The 15,063-nt window shown below is 42.3% G+C and overlaps 1 protein-coding gene across 3 annotated transcripts in view; it reads right to left on the bottom strand.

Annotated features, from left to right (window-relative positions):
* The window catches only part of per3 (period circadian clock 3), a 31,823-nt gene extending 16,985 nt beyond the window's left edge, over nucleotides 1–14,838 (bottom strand). The window contains exons 1-6 of one of the 3 annotated variants that reach the window (XM_017720940.2): nucleotides 14,580–14,838; nucleotides 4,962–5,516; nucleotides 3,479–3,556; nucleotides 3,174–3,331; nucleotides 881–999; nucleotides 370–571 (exon numbers count right to left, since the gene is read on the bottom strand). In XM_017720940.2, the coding sequence (XP_017576429.1) occupies nucleotides 370–571; nucleotides 881–999; nucleotides 3,174–3,331; nucleotides 3,479–3,556; nucleotides 4,962–5,347 (943 nt within the window). In that variant the 5' untranslated portion in view covers nucleotides 5,348–5,516; nucleotides 14,580–14,838. Of the gene's footprint in view, nucleotides 1–369; nucleotides 572–880; nucleotides 1,000–3,173; nucleotides 3,332–3,478; nucleotides 3,557–4,961; nucleotides 5,517–14,579 lie in introns of those variants that run through there. The other 2 variants (XM_037532272.1, XM_017720941.2) reach the window with 2 other exon arrangements.
* Nucleotides 14,839–15,063: the final 225 nt, after the last annotated feature.

Below are 15,063 nucleotides of genomic sequence, written 5' to 3'. Positions count from 1 at the left end.
CACTTGAGGTTTCATTTTTGTTTGTTTCGATGTAATGCAATGACAATAACATGGTAAAAACATAAACGACAAACCTGAAAAAGGCAGTGTGCACAATATCTACTCCTCTACTAACAAACACAACTGAGGTACAGATTGAAGGTTAGAATCCACAAATCTGATGGACACTGTCTGCTTGTTTCAATGAATTACAAGTGAGAAGTAACTAAAATCGAAGTACACTACACTTTTGTTTTAGCCAAATAATCTTAAGGTTAATTTAGACCCCCAACATTAAGTGGTAAAATCTACATAATACTGCAAAATATTGGGAAAAGAGAAATTATATGATTAAATTTTCCCTTTTCTCCCCACAGCTGCTGCACTCACCACTGTCCGTGTCTACGTTCCAGGGAGGCAGATGTGGCTGGGCTGTGTGAGAGTAAAACACATTGACGTCCTGATGGAACAGCAGCTCCACAAACTTAGCTGAGTCCAGGAACTTGCGCTTGCAGTTGAGGATACTAGAGGCCTGCTCCGACGCATAGATCACCCGACCAGTGGCCAGGGAGAACACAATAACAAATGTGTCCTGAACAAGGGACCAAAAAAATATATAAAATAAATTAGTGGTTGGGCAACAAATATATGGCACACACATGCATATTTTCTATTACGAGGCAGTTAACTTTTCAAACTTACACTTTTATTAGCATTTTACAGAGTTATGGGTTTTACTAAATGCACAAATACAGCAACAAATAAGTAACAAACTGTTTTGAATGGTTCACTCAGTTTGGGATTCACAGAATGCTTGGAATTGTTAGTCTTGACTATATTAGCTAAAATCACATATCCAAACTAATGGATATAAAATTCCTAACACTGAAAATGATCTTACCGTATTTTTGAGGGTGTGCTCAGACGTGATGCCCTCCAACTGCTCCTGAGTGCAAACGGTAGCGTCTCTCCTCTCCTCCAATCCGTTGCACATCAGTAACTTGTAGTACTCACTGTTCGCTACAGGTGGCACCACAGACAGAGGAAAAAGTATAAACTTGCAGCAAATTCTCAGTCTGAGTCAGATTACAGTGAGCGTGTACAGGTGGCTTAAGACGACAAATGCCAGATATTACAACATATAAGACAACATTACATAATTACATTATTACAGCATACACTTGAGTTCAGAACTCTAAAGAAAAGCTCTAAAGAATGTCACAGTGCTCTACACCAATCAGGCACAACATTCTGACCAGGTCCTTGTTTCTACACTCATTGTCCATTTTATCAGCTCCACTTACTGTATAGCTGCACTCTGTAGTTCTACAGTTACAGACTGTAGTCCATCTGTTTCTCTGATACTCTGTTACCCTGCTCTTCAGTGGTCAGGACCCCCATGGAGCCTCACAGAGCAGGTACTGTTTGGGTGGTGGATCATTCTCAGCACTGCAGTAACACTGACATGGTGCACATAACTAGTTGTCACACACATGGGCTATGATGGACAGATCATGCTTCACTTGCATGAGATTTAGTGCCAAGTTAAGAAACATATCTGCGTCATTGTGACTACTCAATGCAGAAAACTAAGAGAAACAAGTTCATCCTGAATGCAGCTATCAGCTACATCAGTGCCTTTATGCTCACATACACAATAAGCACAACATTCCCCAAATGATTATTCACATTTTCCACGAAGCCGCACCAACATAGATGCAACAAAACTGAATAAATGCAATATCAGGGTGTATTAAGGGCAGCTATGGTATTAAATCGTACCGCTGACTGCAAGCTTCTGCAAGCTGACATTCAGAGCGCAGTTTCCATTTGTGAGAGTCTACACCCTCCCTTCCTGCAGCCCCAGCAACCAGACTATTACATAATCAACGTCTCTGCTCCAAAGAGAGCTTCGAGCCAAATGCAGACGTCATCTTTATGTGGACAGACACTCTGGCAAGGATGCTGCTTTTTTGTTTAGCATCAGTGCATCTCTATTTTTGGGATGTTTGCATAGCTTGACCTCACTGGCCTTGCTGTCCATAAGTGGAAATTCATCTCACTCCAGTTAGTTAGACAGTGTGGTATCAACTGGAGAAACAATAAAGCAGATTATAATCAGATTATAATCAGATTATTCAATTTTGTAAATTGATTCAGAACCTTTCAAGAGACAACTGCATCTAAGATCCCACCCATAGCATTAAACTTTTGATACTGTCTAGTTAGTCTGAAGATGAAGATGTAACAATTATGATATTGTTCTGTACTTAATTTAATAAAATTGAGTATTTGGATAACAATAAGAATTGCAATACTAAACGTAGGCCCAATCCTATTTCATCCCTTGCCCCTACCACTTAGCCCTTAGTCCTTTGTTTTGCACGTTCATGTCTAGGGGTAGGGTGTCCCAGAGATCGGGGGGTAGGGTGAAGTGTTAGGGCTGCATGACCCTCCAAACAGAGGTATTACGAGAAAATAGAAAAACCAGCAAGACGGTCGTGCAAGCGACCAAATAAACCCACAAATGTGAGAATTTTCTCTGTTAAAAATACAATAACCATTATATTATCTTAGTTTAATGACATTTCAATGTATTATGGTTGTTTTCTTCGAATAGAATGCTAAAGTCTCGGTAACTAGCTAGCTAACTTTCCCGTCCCACCTTAAGTAGTCCAGCTGTTGTGACGCCTGAGGCACCAGAATGTGACCGCTGCGCCATTTAAGGTGGAACAGGAAAATATGAAGAAGAAGCTGGTGGGGTGGACGATAATAAAGAATGAGCTTATTCCCCCTCTTTGAAGGCATATGAGGCATAATCTCAGTTCCAAGTGTTGAGAGTGACACTCGAAAACAAGGGGTAGCGGTAAAAAGAAGAAATAGGATTGGGCCTTTGTATCTGTATTGAAATTAAAGCTCTGGTACTGTGACAACTCGGGCCTGAAAGCAGTTGCCTACACTGAGACAAGGCTGCTGACAGACAACATGAGGAACCAAGTGCTGCTTACAAGACATTTTGAAAAGCAACATGCACTTGGTTGTAAAAAGCCACAGCTGGTTTTTCACAACCTTGTTAAACTTCTGGTTTGCCACGTTCACCAATTAAAACATGACCACAACTGAGGTCAACCACAATTGAAGTCTGAAGGTCTCTTCTGATTTCCGTCCCACTTTAGTCATGCGTACATACATACCTTGAACTTGTTTGACGCATTTGAGAGCATAGTTGAGGGCTTCCACTGTGCTGGCCTTGCTACGGCTCCTCTTCTCAGACGGGAGCCTCTTCTTCATCTCCTGCACCGTCTGCATCATTTCCCGGTGGGCGTGCCCTCTCTCTTGTTCCGTCTGCTCGCTGCAACACACATATTACTCGGATTATTACACATGATCACTAACGATTGCTTTACTGCTGTGATTGTAATTGAAAATCATACAAAAATAACCAGGTACCTAAATATCACACTATGATTATAGAGTACATGTGTGTGGCTGAGATTACTTGCATCCTGTGTGGTGCCTCTGACCAGAGGCTGCACTGCGGATGCTGCTAGATGATGAGCCTGTTGCAGACTTCGAGCTTAGTGGAGACATAAAAATAGCGTAAACGAAAGCCCTAAAATCTACACCTGAACATTAATGCGTGCACATACATAATGTCAGGAACTGAATAGTGTAAGAACTGAAAGAAAACTAGGATGGCCTAACTCAACCAGTAAAAAGGGCCATATTAAAAAATCTAATCAAATCTGTGGGCCAGAGAAAAAAAAAATATTAATGTTGTGCTGTAACCCAAACTGACCATTGTTTATTGCAAATATGCAAAAACATCAACAGTTAAATGCAGACACTTGCAGCAGACCCTGAAATATTACATGGACACTTAAAATTTAAATGTCCCCAGGTGCTCGGTCTTTTAAACCTACCTATTTGCTTGAACTAGACACTTTGCTGCAGGTTCATTAAGACTTGGGTTCAGGTTCTGAGTTGCTGAGTGAATATTAAGTGTTTGCATTGGTTAAACTGCAGCTGAAATGCATTTTGGTGAAATGACCGGTGTGGAATTGCACTGAATTGAGGCGTAACTGCAGTCCTGTAGATTGTTGTTTAGGTAGGAGAGTCAGAGCACATTACGTTGCAGTGCATGCTGGGTACAGCACACTGTGAAACAGGCCAATATTAATAGAAACTGGACTGTAGGATTGTGTGATGGGCCTGATCTGGCCCCCAGGCCTTGTGTTTGACCCATGGGGACCACAGTCACTTGATAATAGTAAAAAATGTATGAAAGTGCCAATACATATCAAGTATTTGAATAACCCAAAGACAAAATATTTGACATTATTATGAGTTAAAACCTAAAACACCAATTAATTAAATGTAGTTTATTATGTGCAGCTAGCATAAGAGCTGCAATTAATAATTCATTTGATATTAATTAATCAGTTGTAATCTTTGTGCTTAGGAAAAAAACATGCATAGGTCAAAAATTCAGTGATTTTTAATTAGCAGCAGCACATTAGCTCATCTGAAGCAGCCTTCATTACTCAAACCAAATAATAAAACATGTTTTCCAATGTTCACCTCTCTGTGCAGCCAACTTTTCTTTGTGTTATTCATTTGTTTAGGCTGCCAGCACCCGTGCACAAAATTCCCTTGTCTGTTGATGAATAAAGAGCTATAAAGCAGTATGTTCTACTTCTACCTTTCGCCCAGTTACCAGTACTAGAACAAGTCAAAATGCACATCCCTGGATAATACACAACTTCTTAAAGATGACACGTCCAGATGATACGTGACTTTTCCTTTTCTTCATTCCAAACCGCACAAGCCTTATTTGAATACTCAATTATGTAAACAAACACTAAGATCAGTTATATCTGTATAGTTATATGTGTATTAAAATAACCACACTCATTCCTACGTGGCAGGATCTGCAGACACCTGCTGTGAGTATAAAAGCACATAAACACAGTGATGTTTACCTCTTAGCGCTAGCTGAGCCTGTGCTGCTCCCTGGGCTCCGATTGGCTGACGGCGAATGACGGCGTGATCTGCCCATGCTGTCGTTTCCACTGCTGGAGTCGTGACCGCTGTTCATCTCCACATCCTCCTGTCCCTGCTCTCCTCCGGACGGTTCTCCACCACTTTCCTCACATGTCACTGAGCTCTCCCCTATCCCTGGCTGTCTTGGCCGCTCCTCGGCCTCCTCGTCCTCCCCTGAGCCTGACCCCGACAGAGGACCTGCACTAGATGCACTCCCGCTGGGTCCCAGCTCTGGTTCACTGCTGGTCTGGTCCACCTGAGCTCCTCTCCTTGGAGAAGGAGAGACGTTCTCTTCTCCATCCTCACAGCTGTCACCACTCGGCATGCCCCCCTGCTCTCCCTCCCCAAACTGTTGTTCAGTCACTGCTTGGATATGCTCTTGTTGCTACACCAGTCACCAGTGTTCCTCTATGATGAATTCCATCAGCAACTCTTGATGCCGGGACGCTACTTACTGCCTAAGGATAATCATCCGAGACGGAGTCTTGTGCAGCCTGCAAGGTGGAGAAGCAGCTTTTAAAAAACCTGCAGTGGAACTTTTAATAAGCTCTACAAAGTCCGTAAAATCTCATCGTAATTTCACCTAAAATATTTGATTTACTTCAGTGCATCTGATGATTGTTAAAGAAAGAAGGTTTTACATTTTTCTTTACTGCTCACAGACCAAATACTACATGTGTAGCCTAAGGACTGTTCCAGCCAAGTTACCACAAATATGAATAATAGTGGTTTTTATTTAAACAAAGTCAAATCAATATGAAAACAAACACACTTTTTCCACGAAGCACACTTTTTTCCCCAAGAACACTACAGTGATTGCTTGCTCAGCCTTTACTAAAAACAAAAACAGATCAAGTTATGATTGAGAATAACAGCACAACACACAGCGCTGAGGCTGACGGTAGCCCCAGCCGTATCATGTTCACAGCCTGGCAGGGTCACTCTTGAGCAAACCTTGGGAAACAGTCCGAGTCATCGCAGTCGCGTTACATAACAGGTTTTTACTATTCAGGGAGGTGAGAGACACTCAGAGAAAGTAAGGCTCCTTCTCAGTAATCTTCCACTCTGTACAACACAGATAAAATGCTAGTACATTCTAGTTTAATGTTAGGCTTGACTACTGCAACTCGCTCTTGGCTGGTCTTCCCATGCAGGCCATAAAGCCTCTGCAACTCATCCAGAATGCGGCAGCACGGCTCGTCTTCAATCTGCCCAAGTCACGTCACGTCACCCCACTGCTGCACTCCCTTCACTGGCTCCCTGTAGCTGCTCGCATCAGATTTAAAACCCTAATGCTGGCCTACAGAGCCAAAAATGGACCAACCCCTACCTACTTGCTGGCAATGGTAAAATCTTGAACTGGACCACGAGCCCTTCGAGCTTCGAGTACAGCTCGGCTTGACCCGCCTTCCTTCAAGGCACGTGGAAGACAGGCGTGGAGAATGTTCTCCGTCCTGGCGCCCAGGTGGTGGAAGGAACTTCCACCGGCTGTCCAAACAGCAGAGTCTCTCACTGTCTTCAAACGTAGACTGAAGACCGTCTCTTTACACAGCACTTAAATCAGCACTGAGTTAAGTATTGATTGCAATATGTTGTGCTGCACTTGTACATTATATTGTATTGCACTGTGTATTGTAGTTTACTGTATTGTAGTTTACTGTATTGTAGTTTATTGTATTGTAGTTTATTGCATTGCACGGCACAGAGTTCTGTGCTCAACCCTGTTCCCTTTCTCTCTCTGTAACTACAGTGACTTCTGTTTCCAGCAGTATCTGAGCTCAGGACCGTCTTTCTCTCTAACCTGCTGGTAACTAGCAAAGATACTTTCTCTAGACAGACAAAGCTCTTCTTGTAAGTCACTCTGGATAAGAGCGTCTGCTAAATGCTGTAAATGTAAATGTTACATATCACAGCAAAACTCAATGATTATGAATTTGACGTGGTTGGCTTTGTTTTCATCAAAATGCTTTACGCTTTTTGTATTACGTCAATAGCTTGATTCTTCAAAACACCTGCAGAAACACTCATCCGGATGTGTGATTGGTCAAAATACTTGGTAATACTGGTAAAAAACATTGTGCTTTGTCAAAGATTTCATTTGCAAAGATCAGTATTTTAATGGCCATTATTGCAATACTGTTTAACTAATAATATCTTGTGCAGCCCCATCGTCTACCAGCTTGCTTTACCACCAGTACACCAGCACTGAGGTCACGGTGCGCCAAAATACCAAAATACTCCATGCCCCTCCCACAACTGTATGTATTAACCCAAGGTTAGTGTGTTAGAAGACTGTATCACGTGGTAACTCATCCCATTGAGTCAGCAGCCTTGGACAAGATCTTGGAAAAGACCTGAGAACAAGCTGCTTCAAAATAGCAACCAGTCACTCAAATCCCGCCGGGAACATGATGATAAAAACTACACAGCTCAATCTCCCATATACAACCGTATTTGCCACAGGTCTGAAATCAAATACAGGTAAAGGGCACGGGTAACCAAAGTGGTGAATTTGGCTGTTAAAAAGGCACTTTTTCTCACAGTCAGTGGACAAAAAGCTCCAACAGCATCTTTGCTCTAACCAGAGACACAGCAAAAGACAAGGAGATGGTTCACTGGTGGAAAATGAATGGGAAAGCTTGTAAATAAAGCTGCAAGTAGGAAAAGCCCTCCCTCGCTGTGGAGATACGTGCTGTTCCTCCACAGCAAAACAACAAAATCAGGTTAATGCATCAGGCTGCCAGACGCATGCTCCACACTGATATGATTATCTTTCATTTTTTACACTAATGATAGTCTTGCACTGTTCGTGCTCATAGTTCCACTGTGACAGACTCACTGTTCAGAAGCAATGAACAGTCAACTTCATAACTCAAGTAAACACTGTGCAAGACACACACAAGTGGAATAACAAACAACAACAACAACAAAAATGAATTCTTATATACGAACTTCCTAAACAGTACTACTCTTTGACTGACTTTGCTAACGTAATAAACAACAAACTCTGATCAAAGACACATTGTATAAAATGATATCAGTTACCATCAATGTTTTACGATTAAGATTGACTGATAACACTTCTGCTCCTTTTCACGTCGTAAAAAGACCGTCGTGAAATCCAGTGCATGACATGCTGTAATTGATCGCATTCATGTTTGAATCCCAGCTGTGCCATGAGCTGTGCATCGGTGCTGCCTCTTACTGAGAGTGAAATGGCATTGGCTTGGTCACACAGCTTAAAGCCAATCATAATGCATTTTCCTTCTGTACCATAATGTATTTCCAAGTGAAGGATCTGTAAGCTAGTTGAGCGCTGGGTGTAGGGAGTGGATCTTCTTCCAATAGAGGTCGTAGCCCAAAACAAACAAAACAAACTCTGCCTCAAGAGGGCGCTGTTCAGATGTGTGTGGCTTGAATTTGTCGGTGCTGCAGCACAGGTTGGATGACACAGAAAGAAAGAATCCCTGGTTGCCGCCCATTTGTGCTGTGAGAAGTTTAAGAATTAAAATTTTGACAAACGGCAGATCATATATATTATTGACAAAATTAAGGGAGCGTGAATTCTTGTTGTTAAACTTGACAAAGCAAAATTAAATCAGGACAGACGATGGCAAAATACAAGGATAAACACTGGAGTGGCCCAAATTTCCAGTTTCCTGCTAGACAGGTAACTTAGCACATGATGTGCACTGTAGGTTCTGCTACATGCTTGGAAAGGGAGGGGTGAGGGAGGGTTATTCAGTTGGTTGGAATATGCAACCCTCACCACTAGATACCACTAAATGTTACAAACTGCACCTTTAAACATTCAGCTAAACGGTCAATTACAAAACACTAATTTTGTATTTTGCTATTTGCTTAAAGACAAGGTTGTTTAGATTTCTGTTTACACATCCAATAAAATTAAGTCACCTCCAGCCACAAACCCGCAGGTTTATTTTAGAATAATTTATTGCATCTCATATGGTCATCGATATCTGACAGCTTTAGTGAATATCACTTTACACATTGATATTGAATGCCCCTAATTTGCATTTATGCACGTTTACATATATTTGATATTTTTACATTTTTAAATGTGGCACATATTACAGCAATAGGGCATATATTACAGCAATAAGCCACGAGAGGCAGTGAGTTACTGCAATTTTATCACCGGAACTATGTTCTTAAACTCCTTTCCCGAGATAAAATCGCAGTAACACAGCTCAGGTGGCTGACTGCTGTTATAAAACGTCGCCCAACATGAAATATATTAAAAACACATAACCTTTCAGAGCATCATTTATTATTAATTATAAATAATATGAATAATAATTATTAATAATAACATAAACAAGTATTCCACCAAGAAATGTAGTTTCTTTCGAGTATGGTATCGTTGCCACGCAACTGTGGACCTTTTAAAGCTTTTGTCATATAAATTGAACATATGACAACACATCACAGCTGAATCTACAGCTCCCTGCTCCCTACATAGTGCACTATGCATGAATTTACATACTGGATCCTGCAGCCCAACAGAGCAAAATACAGCTAAACAACACTATTTGCACTATTTGGCTGAAGAGGCTAGAATTTCTAAACTTCCACAGCTAGCACACTATTTCAGGAGTACAAAGGCTTCTGGGTTTGATGGCACAACTGACCTAAACGCGAACACCTGCAGCGTCTAAAACATTCAAGTGACATTTTTTAGACTTTTATACCTCCACTTCACAGATAACCATACCGTAAGTGCTTTCTAAGCCTGTGATATTAATGATGGAGTTGTTTGGGGTCTTAGCTCTTTTAGCCCGTTACCTAGCGGACCAACCCAGTTCTAGTTAAGAACATAAGTCGCCAGCCCTTCACTTTAAACAAAAAACGGGTTCCTACTTCATCAATGTACCTGGGGGATCCTGTGAGCAGCGTGAGAGTCAAAGACTAACACATTAACAGCACAAGGGCTTTTTTTGTGCCGTGGCGCAGTAATGCAGAGTTCAGCTGCCGCAAAGTGGTCATAGGAGTGGTATATCATGGGTTTTACAACAGCTTCGAACGCGGCTCAGCCAAACAGATTTTAGGACTGGAACTAACTTTTACGGTAAGAAACGGTGATTAATGGACACACTCATTTATATTAATCTTATTATACCTATATAATATTTACATTAATCTTACTGTACCTGATCAGTCTTTATTTGTTGGAGCAGGTGTATGCTAGTCAAAATGTTCAGGAATAGGACATGAAACGTGACAAAACAATTGCTTTTATGCCATCAATCTTAAAATAATCAGTAATCAGCAATGGCAACGCAAACAGATGAGCCTGCAGGTAAGATGGCTGTGGGATCACACACTCTGGTAACAGGACGATTCAGTGTGTGTCAAGGCTGCTTAGTGTCTTCTGATCTAATTTTAATCTAAGCTGTTCACACTCTGCACAAATCTTTATATTTTAATGTGTCGTATTTTCCTACTGGTGAACACAGCTGTGAGCACATGGGCAGAGGTGTCTACACAAGTACAGCCGGCATGTGGAGCTACAGCCACAAGTATTAGCCAATTTTAATGCTTAATTCAGTTTTCAGGACAATCTGTTTTAAATTACAGCGCATATCCTGCAGGGAACATACGCCTTGTTTACAGATCTTCATGCCTTTAACTGACTGCCCTCTTGCCTTCAATGTCTCCATCGGTCTTGTGGCATAATTTCTATTAATGTCTGGTCGCGTTTTTTCTCAGTTCCTAGTTTGTATGAAAGACATTGACTTCTGTAACGCGCTTCATGACTCACAAAAAAAACACAAGGGCTTGCTTTGTCATCAGGCACTTAGTAAAAGCCAAGGATTTCTGGGAGTGTTGATAAGTCGATCTCATATGCTTTCCATACAATGAACTCCACTGTTGACACACAGTGGGGCAAATGGACAAGTCTACAACACAGTGGCAAGAAAACCAAGTCAGAGCTCTTTTCTCAGCGTTTCTATCATGTCGATACTTGAGTACAGCATTTAAAGACAGAAGACAGACAGGACAGCTGGTTTCTTCCAAGAGAAAAACACTTTCATAGAAATCTGTCAGCTGCTTATTAATGGGAAACGTGAGGTGGCCTAGTGCAGCATTTCCCAACTCCAGTCTATACAGTTTTAGGTTTTCTCTGGCCAAAGGTTGCCCAACTAATCCCATGGGGTTCTGGGTGGCAGCGCAGGAGGTTTGTGAGGCTGTGATGTAAATGTCACTGTCAAATAAAGTTAAATAAAAAATGATCGACTCAATAATTACAATGATGTCATATGACAAATGTGTAAAAACATGAGTTTAGCACCGCTTACACTTTCAAAAATAAAGGTGGTAAACTGTCACTGGGGCAGTTCTCCTCTTCTCACTGGGGTGGTTCCCTCAAGGGTCCATCTCAGGACCTTCTCAGGGAACACAGCTGAACCATAATCCACTGAAATGATATTTTCTAAGCTGGACTGACTCCACACACCCCGCCTCGCCTCCAGGCTTTTATTCTACTGTCCTGTTTTAAAACATTCGGTTATGAAAAGGAACAAATACGAACTTTTCACCTGGAAAAACTGATTTAAGGATCACAACTGGACCTTAAAACCACTGATGTACCTTTGAGGGAACATTTCGCTGCTGTCGGAAGAAAACCTTGTATCTCCATTTTTGTCATTTTTCAGTTTTTGTCATAATTTCGAAGGACCTGTTGCCCTTTACATTGTGTGTAAATTTCATGATGAATGGAGCAAAAGAAATGACTTGGGAAGATGTCTGGTTCCATTGACTTGCATTAAAACTACAGTATGTTTTTACTTTCTCCTGTGAAGTTCCAATTTTGGAGATACGAGCTTTTCTTCCGACAACAGCGATTTACACTGTTAGTGTTTTGATGAATGAAAATGTACCTGCACAGAACCATCATTTCTAATAGTGTGCTATTAATGGGTAACCAGCTAAATCACTCTTATGGCTAAACCGTCTTAATCTGTATGACATTCGAATGAGCTTTTTAATCAAGTAAGTCCGATTTCTTGAAAAGACGTTTGAAACTAAACACACAAACCTGGCCACAAAACCAGTTAGATTTTAAAAATTGCCTAATTTAATGTAAGCCTACTTAAGTCTTTTTGGTTTGAAGTAGGGGTGCATTGATACTGATACTGAGATCGGGAATTGGTCCATTACCATGATCATTCACTTGTACTTGGACAAATTCACTGATACCAACATTATGATAACAGCTGATACTGCGTAACGACAGTCGGACCCAAAGCTGCCAGTCACGTTAACCATTCCACTTTGGTATATTCCCACCAGGAATACACTGCATGATTTTGGATGATTTTATCGATACTGCTTCCCCAATACGAGTAGGCCAGCGAAACAGAGGCAGAAAACAGTCATTATTTGTTGCCAAAGTCCTTCTATGTCGACTACACTCTATATAAGGTATAAACACTAATATGGTGATTTTTTTTTGTAAAATGGGCTGCAGAGAGACTGTATTGTCCTACCATGTACATCACTGCCTGGTTTAGCTTCAATGCTCAGTGTTAGTAGCACTGCTTAGTGTCCCAGTGTGTTTGCTCGGTACTCGGAGCACAGCCATGTTATATTGAATGAAACAGCTGCATTTGAAACTGTCTATAGACCGAGCTGCCTGTTCAGACAGCGTTTTCATACACTGTGAGCATATTAATCTTCAGAGGCACAGATCTTCTATTCAGACGTACAGTGTGGGTCATCAAAGAACCAAAGATTTCTAAAATCGCACCGTGTATGTCTGGCTTTAGAGGACATTCAACAGCTTCTGGTGCGATTCCTGCTGTCACTGAGGTACAGAGACTGTTGTTGAAAAAGCTAAACTATGCAGCTGTACAGGAGCACTTTGCTGACGTGGAACAAATCCCGCTCTTTTACGCAATTCAAGGTAGCATTAAATATATAGCAGAGCTAGCTAAAGCACTTCATTTAAAAGCAGCTATTTCTTTTAAAGATTTAACTGTTAAGGTACATTGCACTTATGTACTGTAACAAGCAGCACTTAATGCTGCATAGGTTACAAAGTATGGTATCGGCGAGTACTAAAAATATGTACTTGTACTCGGTCTGAAAAAATGGTATGGATGCATCACTAACTACCCTTTTGTGGTTCAATTGCTTTGAACCATGGGAACCCCTGCAAGAGTGAGGAAAGGGATTTCACAAAATCTTCAGTTTAGCCAAATGTGGAAACTGTCCAGCAGAAATGTACGGCTCGTCTTCTCTTATTGGTGCGTTGCTGAAGTTATGATTCAAACAGAAATTCCTGCTTTGAAAAATATGGGCCTAGTCTACGTGACTGGTGTTCAGATGAATATAGGCCGGTGGTCACCAACCCTGGTCCTGAAGATCTACATTCCAGCAGAACGTAGTCCTCACACACTTATTAAGTTTTTCAGAAGCTTGATCGGCCGGATGAGATACGTTAGTGTTAGGTAAGGAGGAGAAGGAAAGCTACGTCAGATGGGTTGGAGAAAACTGACACAGGCCAACTGTTAGAACCAAAAGCAAAGAATGAGCTTAGGGAAAAAGCACCTAAGCCTGACGAATAGGAAGCAAATGTAAGCAACTTTATTTCCAGGTTTGGCAAAAAGACTTACTTTCTATATTTTACCTCCAACAGCAGCGCAAACGTTAGCGCAGACATCACTGCTCATGTCGGTTAAGTAGCTACCAACACAAGCCAGACAACTTTTAGCACAATAAATCACCGGTTTACCTCGTAATAACACAGGTACAGCTCGTAATAAGTCAGAGTACCTCATAATAAGTCAGGGCACCTCGTAATAAGTCAGGGTACTCCTTGTAATAAGTCAGGGTTCTCCTTGTAATAAGTCAGGGGATACCTCGTAATAAGTCAGAGTACCTCGTAATAAGTCAGGGTACTCCTCGTAATGAGTCAGGGTACTCCTCGTAATGAGTCAGGGTACTCCTCGTAATGAGTCAGGGTACTCCTCGTAATAAGTCAGGGTATACCCCGTAATAAGTCAGAGTACCTCGTAATAAGTCAGGGGATACCTCGTAATAAGTCAGAGTACCTCGTAATAAGTCAGGGGATACCTCGTAATAAGTCAGAGTACCTCGTAATAAGTCAGAGTACCTCGTAATGAGTCAGGGGATACCTCATAATAAGTCAGGATACCTCATAATAAGTCAGGGGATACCTCATAATAAGTCAGGGGATACCTCGTAATAAGTCAGGGTACCTCGTAATAAATCAGGATACCTCGTAATAAGTTAGGACACTTTGTAATAAGTCAGGGTACCTCGTAATAAGTCAGGGCACCACAAGACGAGACCCCCCCCCTCCTCCCTCCTTCCCTCCCTCCCTCCCTCCCTCATTAAAGAAGCTTATTCAAAGAGCAGTTAGCATGTTGGGAAGCTAACGTTAGCTAGCTGGACTTGTCCGTGCGAGGCCGAGCAGGAGGAACTTTCCAGAAACCCAGAGGGAACTCGCGCCGCGCGAGCTTTCTTACTAACACAGCTCTCAACGTCCAAACTGAAAGATGGTGCTTTACCTGAACGACAGACTCGGCTGTGCGGCTAAAGTCCAGCCGATTGTCCGCTCTGGACTTGCCCCTCTGTGCTTTAACGCGCGGTTCTGTCGTGTCTAAGCTGCTGTTGGGAAGCATTCAGCGGGGTGATTCGGCGCCACGGCCGCCGCTGCTCGTCCTCCGTGTGAGCGGTCGCCGTTTCTGTGTTTTTTAGCTTCTCGTTTCAATTCCGTTAGAGATCCCATGCGCCGCTCTGGCGGAGGGCTCTGACGCGCTCCTGCAACGTGAGCAGAACCACGCCCCTCCTACGCCTATTCGCCGGACGCGCCCGCCCAGAGGCGCCCTGATTGGATGGGAGGTGGCGGGTGGGCGCGGCCGAGGGCGGGGCGAGCAGGATTGGCAGCCTCACGTGTATTGCCATGTTATACAACGCAGGAAAACACGGCGCGATGCGACGGACGCGGAAGCTCGCGCCGGATTGGGTACGAGCGCTGATTCCCATTGGACG

This window comes from Pygocentrus nattereri, chromosome 21 (genome assembly GCF_015220715.1).
Source record: "Pygocentrus nattereri isolate fPygNat1 chromosome 21, fPygNat1.pri, whole genome shotgun sequence".
NCBI lineage: Eukaryota > Metazoa > Chordata > Actinopteri > Characiformes > Serrasalmidae > Pygocentrus > Pygocentrus nattereri.
The sequence above is the reverse complement of the archived record's forward strand: the minus strand, read 5'-3'. Positions and strand labels throughout refer to the sequence as shown.